At 42.4% G+C, this 17,483-nt stretch overlaps 1 protein-coding gene across 1 annotated transcript in view; it reads left to right on the forward strand.

Annotated features, from left to right (window-relative positions):
• Window positions 1-17,483, forward strand: part of ACVRL1 (activin A receptor like type 1) — a 63,510-nt gene that overhangs the window by 12,672 nt on the left and 33,355 nt on the right. Inside the window, exons 2-3 of the mRNA XM_087710383.1 lie at window positions 879-959; window positions 4,861-5,085. Of these exons, the coding sequence (XP_087566509.1) occupies window positions 884-959; window positions 4,861-5,085 (301 nt within the window). The 5' untranslated portion in view covers window positions 879-883. The remainder of the gene's footprint in view (window positions 1-878; window positions 960-4,860; window positions 5,086-17,483) is intronic.

The raw sequence follows: 17,483 nt of genomic DNA on the forward strand, positions 1-17,483 counted from the left end.
TGAGCAGGGTGTTGGTCTAGAAGACCTTGAAGATCCCTTCCAGCTCTATTCTGATTCAATAGAAATCTAAATGCTATTGCTGTTGCTATACACAAAGGTAGAAGAAGGAGGGAGGGAGGGATACAAATTCACTCTTAATTTGACTAGCCCAGGGGTCGGCAAACTTAAATACTCAAAGAGCCATTTGGACCCATTTCCCACAGAAAAGAAAACACCAGGAGCCACAAAGGTCCTAACCGGAAGCCCCCTGTTCAATTCTGGAGCTGACCGGACGTTTACTTCCCTCATCATAAAGTCTCCTCCTAGTGCAGTGTACTTTTTCCTCTACCTGTCATAACTGAAAGCACTATCAATTTTGGAGACAATTGGAAAACCCTCCCCTTGCCATAGAGTCTTCTCCTAGCGCACTGTGCTTCTCATCCCCACCACCACCGGAAGCTCCTCTCAAAATTGTGGTGCCGACTAGTGACGGAGCCGCAGCAGAGGGAGGAAAGAGCCACATGCGGCTCTAGAGCCGCAGTTTGCTGACCCCTGGACTAGCCCAATGGTCAGGATAAAGACGAACCACTAACATTTCCATAGAGATAATTATCCTAAGATGATTTCAGCAACTGTGTCTTGTCCGGTTCATTTGTTTCCTTGGCAGAATTCCCAGCTCTACAGTATCTTTTCCCTCTTATTTTATTTGATGTTTTTTTCTTTCTTTCTCTCAGATGGATAACCATGCTCTGTACGTTTATCCTTCGTTTAAAAAAAGGATGTGTGTGTAGAAATAGGCACAAGACATATTTTAAGATGACAAGTTTTATTGCAGTATGTGTTTGAAAAGTGCTTGTTAGTATCCTTATTAATAACTCATTTTGTTTTTTATTCTGCAGAGAAAATGCTTTCTCACGAAGCTATCGCTGGCATTTTTCCAATAATTCTGTGTCTTGCAGGAAACATCGCCCTCACAGCTGGTAAGAAATATTTGAAGAATAGAGAGGCTTCCCTGGAATTGTGTTGTTTTGGTTTGCATTAACCTCTGTGAAGTTTAAAGAAAAATATTAATGTTGAGCTCCATTGTCATTCACAAATATAGTCCATTTTATGTGGTAACTCTTCATTTGTTTCAGTATATTTTATTGAATCAGCTTCAGTTGTCTAGCTTTATTCATTGTATTAAGACTATGTTAAATTAAGACTATGGCTTACAACCCACAGTGGCTTGGTTCATAAATCATTTTAAGCCAAAACCATGCAAACCACATTAAGGTTAGTGTGTCATATGTGAATTCGTATTGTCTGAAGGTCTCCTGTTGTAGTGGGAATAGAGAATGGCCTTGAAGGACAGTGGGAAGATCTGTTTCCAAGACAACAGACAAGCCTGATTTTGAGCGCATTCCAAGAAAAAAAAAATTAAGAAAATGCCTCAGACATTTTCCCTAATTCACATGAAGACAAAATGAGGGAAGCACATTCATACTTACACAATTCTGTTACTATGACTGTTCTAATTAAAATGCTTATCAGAACACCACAAACACAGATGTCATTTGTTTCTTAATGTGGTCTATCTTACAGGGCTGACACCTGTTCCTTCAAAAAACTCCTACCCGTTTTTTCTTTTTGCCCTGTACACTTGAAACGCCTCGCAAGCACAACTATCTTGGTTTTATCAGATCTCTTAAAAATCTTCAACTTTTTCACCGAAATCGTTGGAATCTCTTCCCAGGACTTTAATGGCAACTTTAATTGGTGACTTCCAGTGAGCTAGTTAGCCATATTCACATACTTTTATGAGCATTCCTAACATTATAATCTTCATTGTCACCGCTTCTGTGATTTTCCTTTCCACAAAAAAATCTCTCTGTGCAGGGTTTCCTTGTTTACTCCTTCCTTGGCATAGTCTCCCATTTCCTCTGCTGTTTTTTTCCACAGGGTTGAAGTTTAGAACATACCGCCTTGTGGTTTGTGAAATGCCATACATGTAGATGTGGTTGTCTAACTCTAGCATTAGAGAGCACTGGTTAATTTGTAGATAATTATGTCCAGTTTCAGGAGAAGATTAAAAAAAAAGAGGGAGTAAAATCAAAGAAGGAAAGAATTCAACTTACAGTATCACGCTGCCCTGGCATACAACTGAGAGAGCTGGAGGATCACTATTAAAAGCTTAAACATTGACATCCAGAAGCTAAATGTGGCTCTTTCTTAATGCTTTATGTGCTTTAAGGGAAATAAAACTTCCAGAAGGGTCTTTGAAGTTATCAATGTTAAAATGTATTTTGTGTCTGAAGGAATGGGGATGGGGGAGGGGAACGCACATAGATCTTACAGTTTTATCATATGAGCCAAGCTAGCATTTACCAGAATGAAAAACAAGGGCCCTGTTGTTTTATTCTCCCAGTACTGCATATCCCTCTCTTAATGCTAGTGATTGATAGCATTTTCCAGAGTTGTCCAACCATCATTGTACAAAATAACAATAACATGGGCTAGCTTTACAGTACTTCAGCAATAGTTGGGTAATCGTAGGAACATGCTGGAAGTCACTTTTGTGGAATTTACTCGTGACTGATTTTTGTATGCTTTTGATGGTTACACCGGAACACTTCATTAGATGCCAGTAGAATGCTCATGGGCAGGGCAGACGGACTAGATTAAAGCCACCACTGTTTTCTCCTCTCCCATATCAATGGTTTGGTGGTAAAGCAGCAAAGCATGTCAACTGGGAACAATTCACCAGCAGTTTCTTTCTGATAACAATTTGAGCAACAAAAACCAAGCAGAGAACCTGGGGACAGAGTGAGAGAGAGAGTTTGAACTGTTACTCTGCTTCTTATTCACTCCTGCAATTTGGATCCAGACAGCTTGGGTGTAATTGGTTTTTACCAAAAACAAAAAAACAAAACAAAAACCCGCCATGTTTTTTTCTGAATCTGAAATTGCCATGATGTGAAAAGCCTTTCTAAGCCAAGTACAGGGACTGATTCTTAGGAATGGAGACCAAGCGGGAATCCCAGTGACAAGTTCTGCAGAATATCTTGAGGTAGCGATTCAAGGGGTGAATATTCCCCATTGGATTTTGCCTCCATTCTTTTATTGTGCTTTGCCGTTTTTCTGGGAATGCTCAAGGTACCCAGAGAGCGCTCATCCATGGATTATTGATCCATCCAAAGCTTACTTCTTTTCTCCTCTATCGTTAACTGCTCCTGAAAGCATTTAACCTTAAATATTGGCTGGCCCAAGTAGGTAAACCTTTCTGGCACCAGAACTTCAGGAGACATCCAGTGTATTTACATGAATGTTCATGTTGATACAGACACACTTCCTCTTAGATGCAATTCTGTGCATAGACATATACTGAGTCCACATGCAATCTATTTTTCACTAAACATTGACTCTCTCCTTTTTTGGTCTCAAAACTACAACATGAGGTTCACCCGTTTCATTGTTCCAAAGTCTGCTATATCTACGTATGTCCATATCTTGGACAGATCATGATAGAATGTTTATGTTTCCGGTGTTTATCCTACTCACTATAGCTGTTGGTTTATTTAATAACCAAGGGGAAGGAATTAACTTGTAAGTAGTTTGCACATTTATTTTTTCAGTGCAGTTTTGTTAGTGGTGGTGCAGTAGTTAGAATGCAGTATTGCAGGCAACCTCACTGCTCACTGCCAGCAGTTCGATTCTGACCAGTTCAAGGTTGACTCAGTCTTCCAGCTTTTCAAGGCTAGTAAAATGAGGAGCAAGATTGTTAGGGCCAATATGCTGATTCTGTAAACTGCTTAGAGGGTGCTGTAAAGCATATAAAGCAGTATATAAGTCTACGTGCTATTGTTAGTACATGAGCTATGTAGAAGGTGTGTATGCTTAAACATAGCCAATTTCTTGAAATTTGAAAGGCACAAATCAGTCTCTGCATAATCTCATCCTGTGTTGTCACATTAGATATTATCCCATCATTCACTCTCACTATATTTTTAACCATCACTATTATCTTTTAAACATTCCACAAGTTCTTAAAGATGGACAGGAAGAAGGTAGAATTTGGGCTATTCACTAAATAAAGATTGTATAATTTGGAGCTTCTATAAAAGGTGCATCAATTATAAAAATTAGCAAAGATGCAAGACATATTACAAGATCAATTTGGACTCAACAATGAACACCCACCCACCCACACCCACATATACACAGAATTTCTTATATCATCAACCCATGCTGACATGAACTCACACAGGAGCATGTGAACCCATAAACCTATACAAATGGACAGCCTTCTTACCCACAAGCCATTCCTTTAGACACAAACAAAAACATGGATGTACTTAGCCTCTCCTTCAATACACTGATAATATATACCTATATACCACATAAAAGCTCCCCATCACCATACATACTATAAACGCATACATGCCACCTACCAAAGCACAATTATTCTCTCTCAGTCTAACTCACTTCACAGGGTTCTTGCTCTAGGAAAAATAGAATGAGATATTGGTATGTTCATTACCCTAAGTTGTAAAAGGTGAGATACAAATTTAAAAATGTGGGGGTGGGAACCTGGATACACCCAATATTTTCAAATAAAACCAAACAAATCCTAATTGTGTGACTCCCGCCACTAAATACTATGCAGCTGTTGCATTAGCTCAATGGTTTCCAAACTTGGCAACTTTAAGACTTGTGGACTTCAACTCCCAGAATTCTCCAGCCAGCAGAGCAGAGCTGGCTAGAGAATTCTGGGAGTTGAAGTCCACAAGTCTTAAAGTTGCCAAGTTTGGGAACCACTGTATTAGCTGATTTAGAAGGCATATGAACAAATAAGATGATATCCATGCATATTTGTGAATGATATTTTCTTTTGTATTACAGGTCAGCCAAACTGCGTCTGTATGAATTCGCTATGTTCAGAAAATTTCACCTGCTCAGGAAATTGGTGTTTTGTAAGCAAACACTTGGAGAATGGGGAAATGGTCGATAAGAAAGGCTGCCTGGAGGAAGCACATGAACTTTGCTGGGGCTCTATCACAAAAATCTACGGCATAAAATGCTGCAAGGGCAACATGTGTAATTTCAATCTTTCCATCCGGCTAATAGGTATTTTTTTTAAAAAAAAATTCCTTCCATAAAGGCTATTCTCCCCTAGACGGGAACAAGATTGTGTGTGTTTTGACTTTCCCCCTACAATAATATACACAACAGGTTGTAGTATTACATGCACACGAGTGCATAGACACGCAGCCAGCAGTTGTAATCTTTCCATTCTTGGACAAAATGAGATTCCATGCATTTTGTGAATGTGAAACAGCATGGGGTCCACCATTGAACCCCTAAATACTTAATCAGGCTACTTGTCTTAAAACTGCAAAATCAAAACTCTGTGTATGCTCTTTCACCTAACGAACAAGAACAAGGAACATGCTATTTTGATTGAAACGCAGGAAACGCTTTTCGCAAGTAGGAGAGAAAACTTAACCACAAATCTTAGTCATAGGCACAGCTCATGCTAAGACAAAGTTCATTTCGTAAACAAGCTATAGGTTAACCATATTTTTAGCAATATATCTAGGTGACATTCTGACATTTTCCTTTTTCTGCATGAATAGCCAAGATTCACTTCTCTTTTAGCTTCACTTTACTTCCCTATTGTGGTTTGGGAATCATGTATTGTAATTTTCCTTAAATATTTGTAATTTTACCCGAAATAACTTTGTGCTGATTTAGGTGAAGAGATGACCTGTATTAGTGCACGCCTATATGACGTCTGTATGATTTGTAATAACCATTTCAAAGGTATAAAACCTCTGTCAAAATGTACCTAAGATCAGATCAGTTAGGTGCAAATCTGCTGATCTCTTGGATGCATCCAATAAAACCTTTCTTCTTCTGGACAAAAAGGCAATTGTCTCCTATTCTTACGTAAGTAGAAAGGCAGACCCTGTTTTTGCCATTACATTTCTTGGCGAGCCAGCCAGGAGACGATAGGGTCTTTGGGGACCCTCTGGGACACCTAACCCGGGGGGCTGGGGGCTCATCGGGTCAGGAACCTCTCTGGCGCCAAACGGACCTTTTTGTTCCGAGGGAATTTCCCGACAGCGAGGAGAACCCAGCCTCGGCGGTTAGCCGTCTCAAGAGCCTTGGAAAACCAGAGGAGAAAGGAGGAACAGAGTCTGGCCAGCACCGGAGGAGGAAAGCCACAGAAAACAGGCAAGTAATTGTGGGCTTTCTATTAGAGGCTCGGTTTTTCTTTTTAAACCGAAGAGTGAGGTCTGATCCACCTTGCTAGGTATAAAGGTTTTGGGAATTGGACTGTCCAGAATATATGTATGTGTTTAAAAGGTTAAAGTGTTAAGAATTGTGTTATTCAGTATTTGGAAAATTATGGGTGGAGGTAGTAGTAGTAGTCAGACTCCTCTGGATTCTATGTTAAAGCATTTTAAAGAAGGATTTATGAGTCAGGATTATGGAATTGTGTGGAGTAAACATGAGCTTAGGAGGTTTTGTGAAATAGAATGGCCTAAATATGGCCTTGGGTGGCCTGAAATAGGTACCTTTGAACCTCATTTGGTTTTGAAAATCCATGGGATGGTGTTTGATCCTAAGTTAGGGAACTTAACTCAGGCACCATATATAGATGTTTGGAAGAAATTGGTTAATCAACCCCCAGCTTGGTTAAAGAAATGTAAACAACAATGTATTCTTATGGCTGTCAGAGTTACGGACCCCAAAAGTCCTAAGCAGAGACCACCAGTCTTAGCTAGTGCACCCGAAGAACTGCCACAGCCACCTCCATATGTCTCCCCTAGAGGGGTCAGTTTGCCAGTCACACCGCAATCCTTGTCCCTGACTTATTCCAGAAGAACTACACCCAGCACAAGGGGGTCTACAAGCCAGGTACCTCTTGAGGGAATTGAACAGGGATTGGATGCTGTAATTACTAGTATGGAACAAATCAGATATAAAGAAAAGGAAGAAAAAGCTCCTATAAGCTCACCTGACACCATGGGACCAGAGTTTTGGGAAAAGAAGGAGGAAGAGATGGACCAATTGTTGGGAGCTGTGGGTGGAGAAGTGGAACCAGTATCAGCCAGAACCAGAGCAAAGACAGAGACTGTTTTTACAGCACCCCTCAGACGAGTTGACCAATTCTTAGTAAACCCAGATGATCCCTCCCAAGTTTCAACAGGGTCGTTGTTTCAGCATGTTCCTTTTACCACCTCTGATTTGCTTAATTGGAAAATGCACTATGGGCCTTATAGTGCTAAACCAAATGAAGTGGCAGAATTGGTAAAAACTATTGTGGATACTCATCATCCAACTTGGCTAGATTTACAACAACTTATGGCAACACTTTTTAATGCTGAAGAAAGGGAGAAAATCAGGAATGCAGTGTCTAATATTTTAAAACCAGATGTCCCTGCACGTACAACTTTAGCAGACTTTATTGAACAGCGTTTCCCCTCAAAAGATCCTAATTGGAGTCCTTATGATTCGCATCAATTGAACTTGTTGCTCAATTATCAACAGTTAATCATAAAAGCTGTGCGCATGGCAGGAAAGCCTGCAACAAACATGTCAAAGCCAAGTTTAATAACCCAGGAAGCTACTGAAAGTCCAGAGGCTTTTTATTCTAGGCTGGTTGAAGCATATCAGATGTACACTCCTATCGACCCCACCCTTCCTGAAAATGCTCGCATGCTAGCAATGGCTTTTATTTCACAATCAGCTCCGGACATAAGGCATAAGCTTCAAAAGTTGGAAGGAGCGTTGGGAAAACCTCTTAGTGAACTCATGGAAGTTGCCAGGAAGACATTTGTCAACCGGGATTTGTTGGAGGAGAGAAAAAAAGATAAGCAGATGAAGAAAAAAGCAGAATTGCTAGCCACCGCTTTAATGACTGTGCGGGGGGGACCTAGAGGAAGTAGGGAGAGAACTATGGTCCCCTCCCTAGGTCAAAATCAGTGTGCCCTTTGTCACAGGTATGGACACTGGAAAAGAGATTGTCCCAGAAGAGAAGGAATTGAGAGAAGGGAGATTGAACAGCCAAGAGTAACTAGAAATCCTACCCCTGTGCCAAGAAATTTCTCTCTTAACCGACCCAACACCTTCAGGGGGCGTGGAACACTCAGGAAGCCCATTAACAGCCTGCGAAAGAGAGAAACCAAGGGATTTTCCCCCGACACCCCTTTGATTGGATTGGCAGAAGCTGAGGAGTGGGATTGACGGGGCAGTGTAGGTTCAATTAGCCTCCCCGAACCTATGGTCTGTCTGAATGTGGGGGGCAAAGAAGTTTCTTTCCTTGTGGATACAGGAGCCACACGCTCTGTGTTAACTCAACCTTTGGGACATATTTCTTCTCAATCTATCAACATTCAAGGGGCAACAGGAAAACCACAAACCCAGCCACTTTTAGAGCCTCTATTATGCACGGCGGGAGGAAAAATGTTGACTCACCGGTTCGTTTATTTGCCCAGCTGCCCGCTTCCACTCATGGGTAGAGATTTACTCTGCAAACTTAGAGCACAGATATTTTTTGATGAAAAGGGATCCGTAGAAGTGAAATATGGAAATGTGAATTTAGAAGTTCCTAGGGAAGAGGCTTGGAGAATCATGGTGATGCAGGAAGTCTCAGGAGACAAATGGAGGGAGTTCCGGGTTCCTGAGCTGTGGGCGGAAGATAACCCCCCTGGTTTTGCTGCTCACCACACCCCTGTCATTGTTGAGGAACTACCAATGAGTCGTCCTGTATGCATCCGCCAGAGGGGGTACCCAAGAGAAATTGTGCAGGCTATTCAGGAAGTCATAAAATTGTATCTGACTTATAAGATTCTGGTGCCTACTGACTCACCATGGAATTCCCCGATTCTACCTATACCAAAAGGGGGAGGAAAATATAGAATGGCTCAGGATCTTCGTAGGGTTAATAATTCAACAGTCACAATTTATCCTACTTTGCCAAATCCTTATGTGTTGCTTGGACTGATTCCACCAGAAGCTCAATGGTTTTCAGTTATTGATTTAAAGGATGCCTTCTTTTCTATACCCATTCATAAAAAGAGTCAGCACCTGTTTGCATTTGAATGGGAAAATCCGACAACAGGAAGGAAACAACAATATACTTGGACACGCCTCCCACAGGGATTTAAAAATTCGCCAACGCACTTCAACGCAGCGTTAGCGACGGACTTGGAAATTTTAGATTTGCCCGCTCCTGATGTTGTATTACAATATGTGGATGATCTTTTGGTGACAGGTCAAACAGAAGAGGTTTGTCATGCCAATACTGCATCCCTTTTACTTCTGTTACAAGAAAAAGGCTATAAAGCTTCTAGGGCCAAAGCGCAATTGGTCCAATTGAATGTTAGGTATTTGGGATATGATATCCAGCAAGGGCAAAGAACTTTGGGACATGAAAGAAAGGAAGCCATTTGTCAATTACCAGCCCCAAGAAATAGGAAGGAATTAAGAGGCTTTTTAGGGGCAGCAGGATTTTGCCGCATCTGGATTCCTAACTTCGCTTTATTAGCAAAACCCCTTTATGAAGCTACAAAAGGAAATGAAAAGGAACCTTTGCGATGGGAAAAAGAGGAACAGAAAAGTTTTTTAAACTTGAAACATGCTTTGACTCAAGCCCCGAGTCTGGGACTGCCTAATTTAGATAAACCTTTTCATTTATTTGTGGACACTAAACAGAATATGGCTGTGGGGGTGTTAACTCAGAAGATGGGAACGTGGTATCGACCAGTTGCATATTTGTCAAAACAATTGGATCAGGTAGCAAAGGGGTGGCCCACTTGTCTTAAGGCTGTAGCAGGCACAGCTTTACTTACTCAGGAAGCGAATAAACTTACTTTTGGACAGCAGTTGAATATCTACACCCCACATGCTCTTCGGGCTGTTCTGGATCAGAAAGGCCATTTGTGGCTTACCAATCCACGTATGTTGAAGTATCAGGGGCTTATTACCCATAACCCCCTCATCAAACTTGTTCAGTCATATGCTTTGAATCCTGCCACTCTATTGCCTGAACCAGACTCTGAGATCTCTCATGATTGTCTGCAAACTATTGAGGAAACCTATGCAAGTCGTCCAGATTTGAAAGATGAACCCTTTTCCGACCCAGATGCTACTCTTTTTACTGATGGAACCAGTTTTATCCATGAAGGTGTAAGAAAAGCAGCTTATGCAATAGTTACTCTTGAGGATGTATGGGAAGCTAAGCCCTTACCTGCAGGAACTAGTGCTCAGTTGGCAGAATTACACGCACTCACTAGGGCATTGGAGTTAGCAAAAGGCCTACGTGTCAACATTTACACAGACTCAAAGTATGCCTTTCTTACAGTTCAAGTGCATGGAGCTTTGTACAAAGAAAGAGGTCTTATTACAGCAGGAGGAAAGGACATTAAATATGGACCCCAAATTTTGCGTCTATTGGACAGTGTGTGGTCCCCTAAACAAGTTGCTGTTATGCATGTACGAGGTCATCAGAAGGGGATTTCAACAGCTGAAAGAGGAAACCACAAGGCTGACCAGGTGGCAAGAGCAACAGCTTTGGATCCATTCTCCCTGCAAGCTAACTGTCTTACTTTGTGGATCCCGAACCAGAAAGATGAACCCCCCTCCTATAGCCACTCAGAAGTCCAGCAAGCTGAAGCTATAGGGGCAACACTGGTGAATGGGTGGTGGACTCTGCCGGACAATAGGGTGTTTGTACCTCAGCAGTTAGCATGGGAGGTTGTTTCTTCCCTGCATAGGCATTTACATTTAGGAAAGACAGCTTTGAGAAAGGCTTTGACAAGGGAAGTCTATATTAATAATTTGTCTAGTTTAGCAGCTGCTGTTTGTTCTCGATGTCAGGTGTGTGCTGCTAATAACCCACGTCAGGGCCCAAGTCTTCCCCCTGGGCATCAACCTAGGGGGGCTTATCCTTTTGATTATTTGATGATTGACTTTACAGACATGCCAAAAGTGGGATCGTACACTGCTATGTTAGTTGTTGTTTGTACATACACGGGGTGGCCTGAATGTGTTCCCACTAGAACGAAAAAAGCTTTGGAGGTAACTCGAACTCTGTTAAATGTAATTATTCCAAGATATGGGTTGCCCTCACGTATCTCTTCAGATAATGGGCCTGAGTTCATTCATGCAGCCACTCAGAAGGTTGCTCAGGTATTGGGGATTACCTGGAAGTTGCACTGTTCTTTCCACGCCCAATCGGCGGGCATCGTGGAAAGGACCAATAGGACTATAAAGAATAAATTGGCTAAAATTTGTCAAGAAACTCATCTAAAATGGCCAGATGCCCTCAGCATGGCGTTGCTAGCCGTGAGGTGCGCACCCACAGGGGAGTTGGGTGTCTCACCATATGAGTTAATGTATGGAAGGGTTCCTAATTTGGTTAGTCCGCAGATGTTGCCTACTACTCAAGTGGCAGACACAGTGAAGATCAAACAGTTGCAAGCTTTGAATACTGTTGTCCACCAATTACAAAAATATGTGCTGTCATGTCGTCCACATGTGATTGTAACTCCAGTACATAATTTCCGCCCAGGACAGGAGGTCTGGGTAAAAGACTGGAAAAAGGTGCCTTTGGAAGCCAGATGGTGTGGACCGTATACTGTTGTTATTTGTTCTCCCCTTGCTGTTAAGGTAGCTGAAATTAAGCCCTGGATCCATTGGACACGCCTGAAATTGGCTGCAACCTCGTGCGAGACTGTTTCCAAGGACTCTGTCCAGCCTCTACACCCTGCCAACAGGAGAAGACGGAAGGAGGAAGCCACCTCGCCTGCTGATTCACCGGAGGCAATCGCTCTACGGCCAGGTGGTGAAGAACCCTCTGCAGGTGTCGCTCCAGGTGCCGCCGACACCCATCGCACAGGCAACGCATCGCGTCTTCCGTGGAATCTTCGTCCCCGTCCAACAAGGAGAACCAACCATGGAAACCAACCGCCGTCTACGCCAGACTGCATGCATTAGGAATGGTCTGATCCCAGCAATCTTAGTCGTGATTTTTCTCTTGGCCGTTTCTGTTCTTCTTAACTTTCTCTATTTCTATGCTGCTATGAAAAATAAGATTGCTCAAGGGGCACCGCCAGTGCTGACATGGGAGATTCCACCTGATTATGAAAACCCATGTCCTACAGGGGGGAATGAGGTTAGTGGGAGTACTCCGCAGCCACCATATATGAGGGAGGAGAGCACCCAACAAACACCAGGTGTCAGGGCCCTCACGGTGAAAAATGACTCCCCTGTAAAAGAAACTTCTGAACCACTGCTAGAGAAAATGGGACCAGGACCTTTTCCTCTTTGTAAGCATTGTTTCTATAAAGTCCCGAGTACACAGGGACTGGGTTTTGCCTATGTAAAACGCTGGATAGTGGATTGTTATCCAGAGGAAGGGTTATCTCCCTGTTCCGAGGGATCAGGGAACTATTGGCAATGTAGATTGGATCCTAATGCTACTTGGGCACCAAGTGAATACTATAATTCAACCATAATGTGCCATACTTTGAGGCCTGTTCAGAGACCATACCCAGAGCCCTATCCAGAAAGGACAAGGACTCGGGGTAAGCGGACCCCCCTTGATTTTGGTTTGGACATGAAGTATGACATAACGAATGATCAGCTTCCGATCATGGTGAGGATATATTGTAAAATCATAGGAAAGGTGAAACATGTGTGGTTGTTGCAATGGTGGTCAGGTGAAGAGAATTTGTCAAGTATGGAACCTCAGGTACTGAGCAAGACTCGGCACATGGGCGTAATACGTAACTATGATGAGAAATCTAGTTACTTGAAGGTCTGGATTACTCGTTCTAATTACTCAGAATCATACCAGTGCCGAGCTGTAACAATTGGTGAGATTGTAAGCCGAACGGCAACAGTCTCATTGACTGCAGAAGGAAGAGGGATGGTGGTTCTGGAACCGCTCTTGCAACCAGGTAGGAACCTCCATCCTACACTTGTTCTTCCAAAAGATGGGAAGGATGGATTAGATGGGAAGGGACCTGTAACCCCTGCCCCATTGGAATGCACTGAATGCCTAGTAGGAACAATGGGAAATACCTTAAAGTTCAAAATGGGAAAACCAAAATCCTGTCAGAACTTCAATCTTCCAAATTGCACTTTTGGAAGGAAGCAGCCCCGTCTCTATAGTCAATGTGAGGGATCTGAAGGGGTGGTATGTTATCTGCCTGCAACACCAGGGCTGGATGAGTGTGGCCCATGTCTTACAAAAGCTAAGGTGGGAGCTCGTACCATTGTTACAATGATCTACCACACTCAGGCCCCAGTGGACTGCACCCCTCAGAAAAAGACATGTGTATCTAACGGTACCATGTATAACTATTGCATTCAGAAGAACCGGCTTGTTTGTTATCAGCCCACCACTCCAGTTCGCCTCAAGGTCAGTGTATGGGCCGGCCTGGCCCTACTTGACAACCCCAAGGAATCCCAGCTTTACCACCTCACAACAGTTACTGCTTTGAAACAAGGACAAAAGCCCATCACCGTATCATTTGGTGTATGTGCTGCAATGGATAGGGTGGCATACAGAAGCTGTGGAAGTCAGGGATGGAGACAAACTTATTACCACAATCATAAGTATCTCTGTCCCCGATCCCATGTCTATTGCCAAGGATGTAAGAATCCAAGTCGGGATTCGTATTCTCCTTGTGCAGATCGCATGGATGAAAGAAACCCGTGCAGAGGATGGGATTGTGTTTGTCAACATACTGGAGGAGGGTATCCTACTTCTCCTCATCTGGGATGTCCATATATTTCCAATTTTCGCAGCCTCCATAATTCAAACTCAGTTGCTTTTGAAGTGTCCCGAGATCACCCAGAGGAAGAAAGCTATGGGATAGGCATTGATGGCGATGGGGCTGACCCACTGGCGTATATTACAATAAGGGTGGAAACTTTGAAGGAAGGGGAGGTAAAATCATTAGGATGGTCTGTATATGATAACCTTAGGAAACTAGAGGAACCTCTTCCTCTTAGCCCTAAGGCGGTGAATTTGTTTGTAGAAATGGCTGAAGAAGTAGCAAAAGCTTTAACTGTTAAAAATTGTTTTGTTTGTGGAGGAACTAACATGGGAGAAAAGTGGCCATGGGAAGCTCTCGAAGCAACCCCAGAGGTATATAACAATATGACCCAAAAAGGCAACCTTGCTCAACGAACACAGCATACAGGTATTGTTTGGACCCTAACTACAAATTTGGTGGGCCACAGCTGTTTCTCTCGAAATGGATCATACCCTGTGGGTCATCTAATTTGTTTAGGGGAATGGGATGATACTTATACCAAGTGGTCATCACCATCAAATCTCTCTCAACCCACAAAATTTGATCTCTCACTTTTACCATACCTAAAGGAGCCCCAGTATTCATCTGGCCCATGGGAAGCCCCTGAGAACATGTATTGGATTTGTGGCACACTTGCCTATGAAATTCTTCCTGCAGACTGGGCGGGATCCTGTGTTCTTGGATGGATAAAACCTTCTTTCTTTTTATTACCTCTCCAATCACGACAAGTGTTAGGAGTTCCGGTATATGACTCAATTGATCCCATTCGTCAGAAAAGAGAGGTGAACACAGCTTTCTCTAACTTTCCTTGCAAGGAACTTGCTGAATATGAGAAATCAGATACATGGAGTTCAGAGAGAATTGTATGCACGTATGGAAGAGCCACATGGGCTGAGGATGGGTCTTGGGGATACCGCACCCCGATCTACATGATAAACCGGATCATGAGGTTACAGGCAGTGTTGGACCTGGCTGGGGAGAGAATTGACAAATCCTTGAATATTCTCTCCACTGCCACGGACAAACTTCGTACTGCAGTATACCAAAATCGATTGGCTCTCGATTACCTCCTCGCAAGAGAAGGGGGAGTATGTGGGAAGTTCAACTTATCAAATTGTTGCCTTCAAATTGATGAAACTGGGAGTGTTATTAAACAGCTGACTACGGAAATGAGACAGCTCACTCATTTCCCAGGACAAGAATGGAAAGGGTTGAATCTCGCCTCATATTTTAGTTCTTGGTTGTCAAAATTGCCCGGATGGCAGGCTATCATTACTTTCATTGGCCTGATTGCAGCAGGATGCATAATTATCCCCTGCCTTATGCCTCTTTTTGTTCGTGCTATCAGCAGTACTTTATCTCTCCTAGTGGAAAAACGGGCCACTGCCAAAGTCCTAACGCTGATGGGACACACAGGAGAGGAACATGAGTATGTGGGACTTATAGGCAATAGGGAGCCTGATACTTATGAAACTCCCCAATAATCTTAGGATTGGGTGAAGTTTCAACAGGGGGGAATGAAACAGCATGGGGTCCACCATTGAACCCCTAAATACTTAATCAGGCTACTTGTCTTAAAACTGCAAAATCAAAACTCTGTGTATGCTCTTTCACCTAACGAACAAGAACAAGGAACATGCTATTTTGATTGAAACGCAGGAAACGCTTTTCGCAAGTAGGAGAGAAAACTTAACCACAAATCTTAGTCATAGGCACAGCTCATGCTAAGACAAAGTTCATTTCGTAAACAAGCTATAGGTTAACCATATTTTTAGCAATATATCTAGGTGACATTCTGACATTTTCCTTTTTCTGCATGAATAGCCAAGATTCACTTCTCTTTTAGCTTCACTTTACTTCCCTATTGTGGTTTGGGAATCATGTATTGTAATTTTCCTTAAATATTTGTAATTTTACCCGAAATAACTTTGTGCTGATTTAGGTGAAGAGATGACCTGTATTAGTGCACGCCTATATGACGTCTGTATGATTTGTAATAACCATTTCAAAGGTATAAAACCTCTGTCAAAATGTACCTAAGATCAGATCAGTTAGGTGCAAATCTGCTGATCTCTTGGATGCATCCAATAAAACCTTTCTTCTTCTGGACAAAAAGGCAATTGTCTCCTATTCTTACGTAAGTAGAAAGGCAGACCCTGTTTTTGCCATTACAAATGGATTAGCTAATCAACCCAATTATTGTTATGATTCTGCTTTCTTTTTAAATTGGATTGTTACTCACCATAGTTATCTCTTGATGGTTTGGGTTTTGTGCAGAAGTTAGGTTTGCAATAAGGTGAAGAGGCTGCTTTAGGTGCTAAGCTTTCCACACTTTTTAGAATCATAGGACTAGATGGGACCTTGCAGGTGTTCTGGTCCCTGCCCAAGGCAGGACGCTTTACACCACCTCAGACAAACAGCTGTCCAATCTTTTCTTGAAAACCTCCAGTGATGGAGCACCTACAACTCCAGGAGGCAAGCTTTCTCATTGATTACTTGTTCTCACTGACAGGAAATTTCTCTTTAGTTCTAGGTTGGATCTCTCTTTAACCAGCTTCTGGTTAAAGAGATGTAAAGAGGACAATGTTTCTTGTCCTACCCTCAACTGCTTTGGAGAATAAGTTGATCTTGTCCTTTTCTCTCTGGCAGCCCTTCAAATACTGGAAGACAGATAACATGTCTTGTTCTCTTTGTTAGGCTAGACATACCTAGTTCCCTAATTGTGCATCATTTTAATTATCTCTAGACACTATATTAGCATACTAAAAAGCAGAGACATCACCCTACCAACAAAAGTGCATATAGTCAAGGCCATGGTTTTCCCAGTTGCAATGTATGGCTATGAAAGTTGGACCATAAGGAAGGCTGAGCGCCAAAGAATGGAGGCCTTTGAACTCTGGTGCTGGAGAAGACTCCTGCAAGTCCCTTGGACTGCAAAGCGATCAAACCGGTCAGTCCTAGAAGAGATGAACCCTGACTGCTCTTTAGAAGGGCAGATCCTGAAGATGAAACTCAAATATTTTGGCCACCTAATGAGAAGAAAGGACTCACTGGAGAAGAGCCTAATGCTGGGAAAGATTATGGGCAAAAGAAAAAGGGGATGACAGAGAATGAGGTGGCTGGATGGAGTCACCGAAGCAGTAGGCATGAGCTTAAATGGACTCCAGAGGATGGTAGAGGACAGGAAGCCCTGGAGGAATGTTGTCTAAGAGGTTGCAATGGGTCGGACACTACTTTTCAACTAGCAACAAGACACCATATTAATGCTCTTTCTTGTTAATTATATTGTCAGAGGAAATGAAAATTCGAAGACTGTATGGCATCCTTGAGTTATGGAGTAAAGAAATTCTGATGCCTCCTTCCCAGAGAGATATTTCTATTTGTTCAGAATAACTGGGAAGCCATACATGGTTAGCCAATAGGACCCAATGCCATCAGAAAAGCAGTAGTATCCAACTTTAACACTGGGATTTGATTATTGGACTTGTTTATGGCTATAAAAGTACCAAGTGTTATGGTTGATTCTAACTCAAAGGGTCACTGTATTTTACGTTTGCATCTATACCCAAAAAAGTCAGGAATTACTTTTTTCTACAGCTTTTTTCCTTTCTTGTCAGCATTCTCCAATTTTGCTTTTTTCCCTGTCCTTTCCTTCTTCTCCCTCTAATTTCTTTTTTTTTTGTACAGTAT

This window comes from Thamnophis sirtalis, unplaced genomic scaffold (genome assembly GCF_051295495.1).
Source record: "Thamnophis sirtalis isolate CommonGarterSnake01/CBP01778 unplaced genomic scaffold, rThaSir2_p1.2 scaffold_3, whole genome shotgun sequence".
NCBI lineage: Eukaryota > Metazoa > Chordata > Lepidosauria > Squamata > Natricidae > Thamnophis > Thamnophis sirtalis.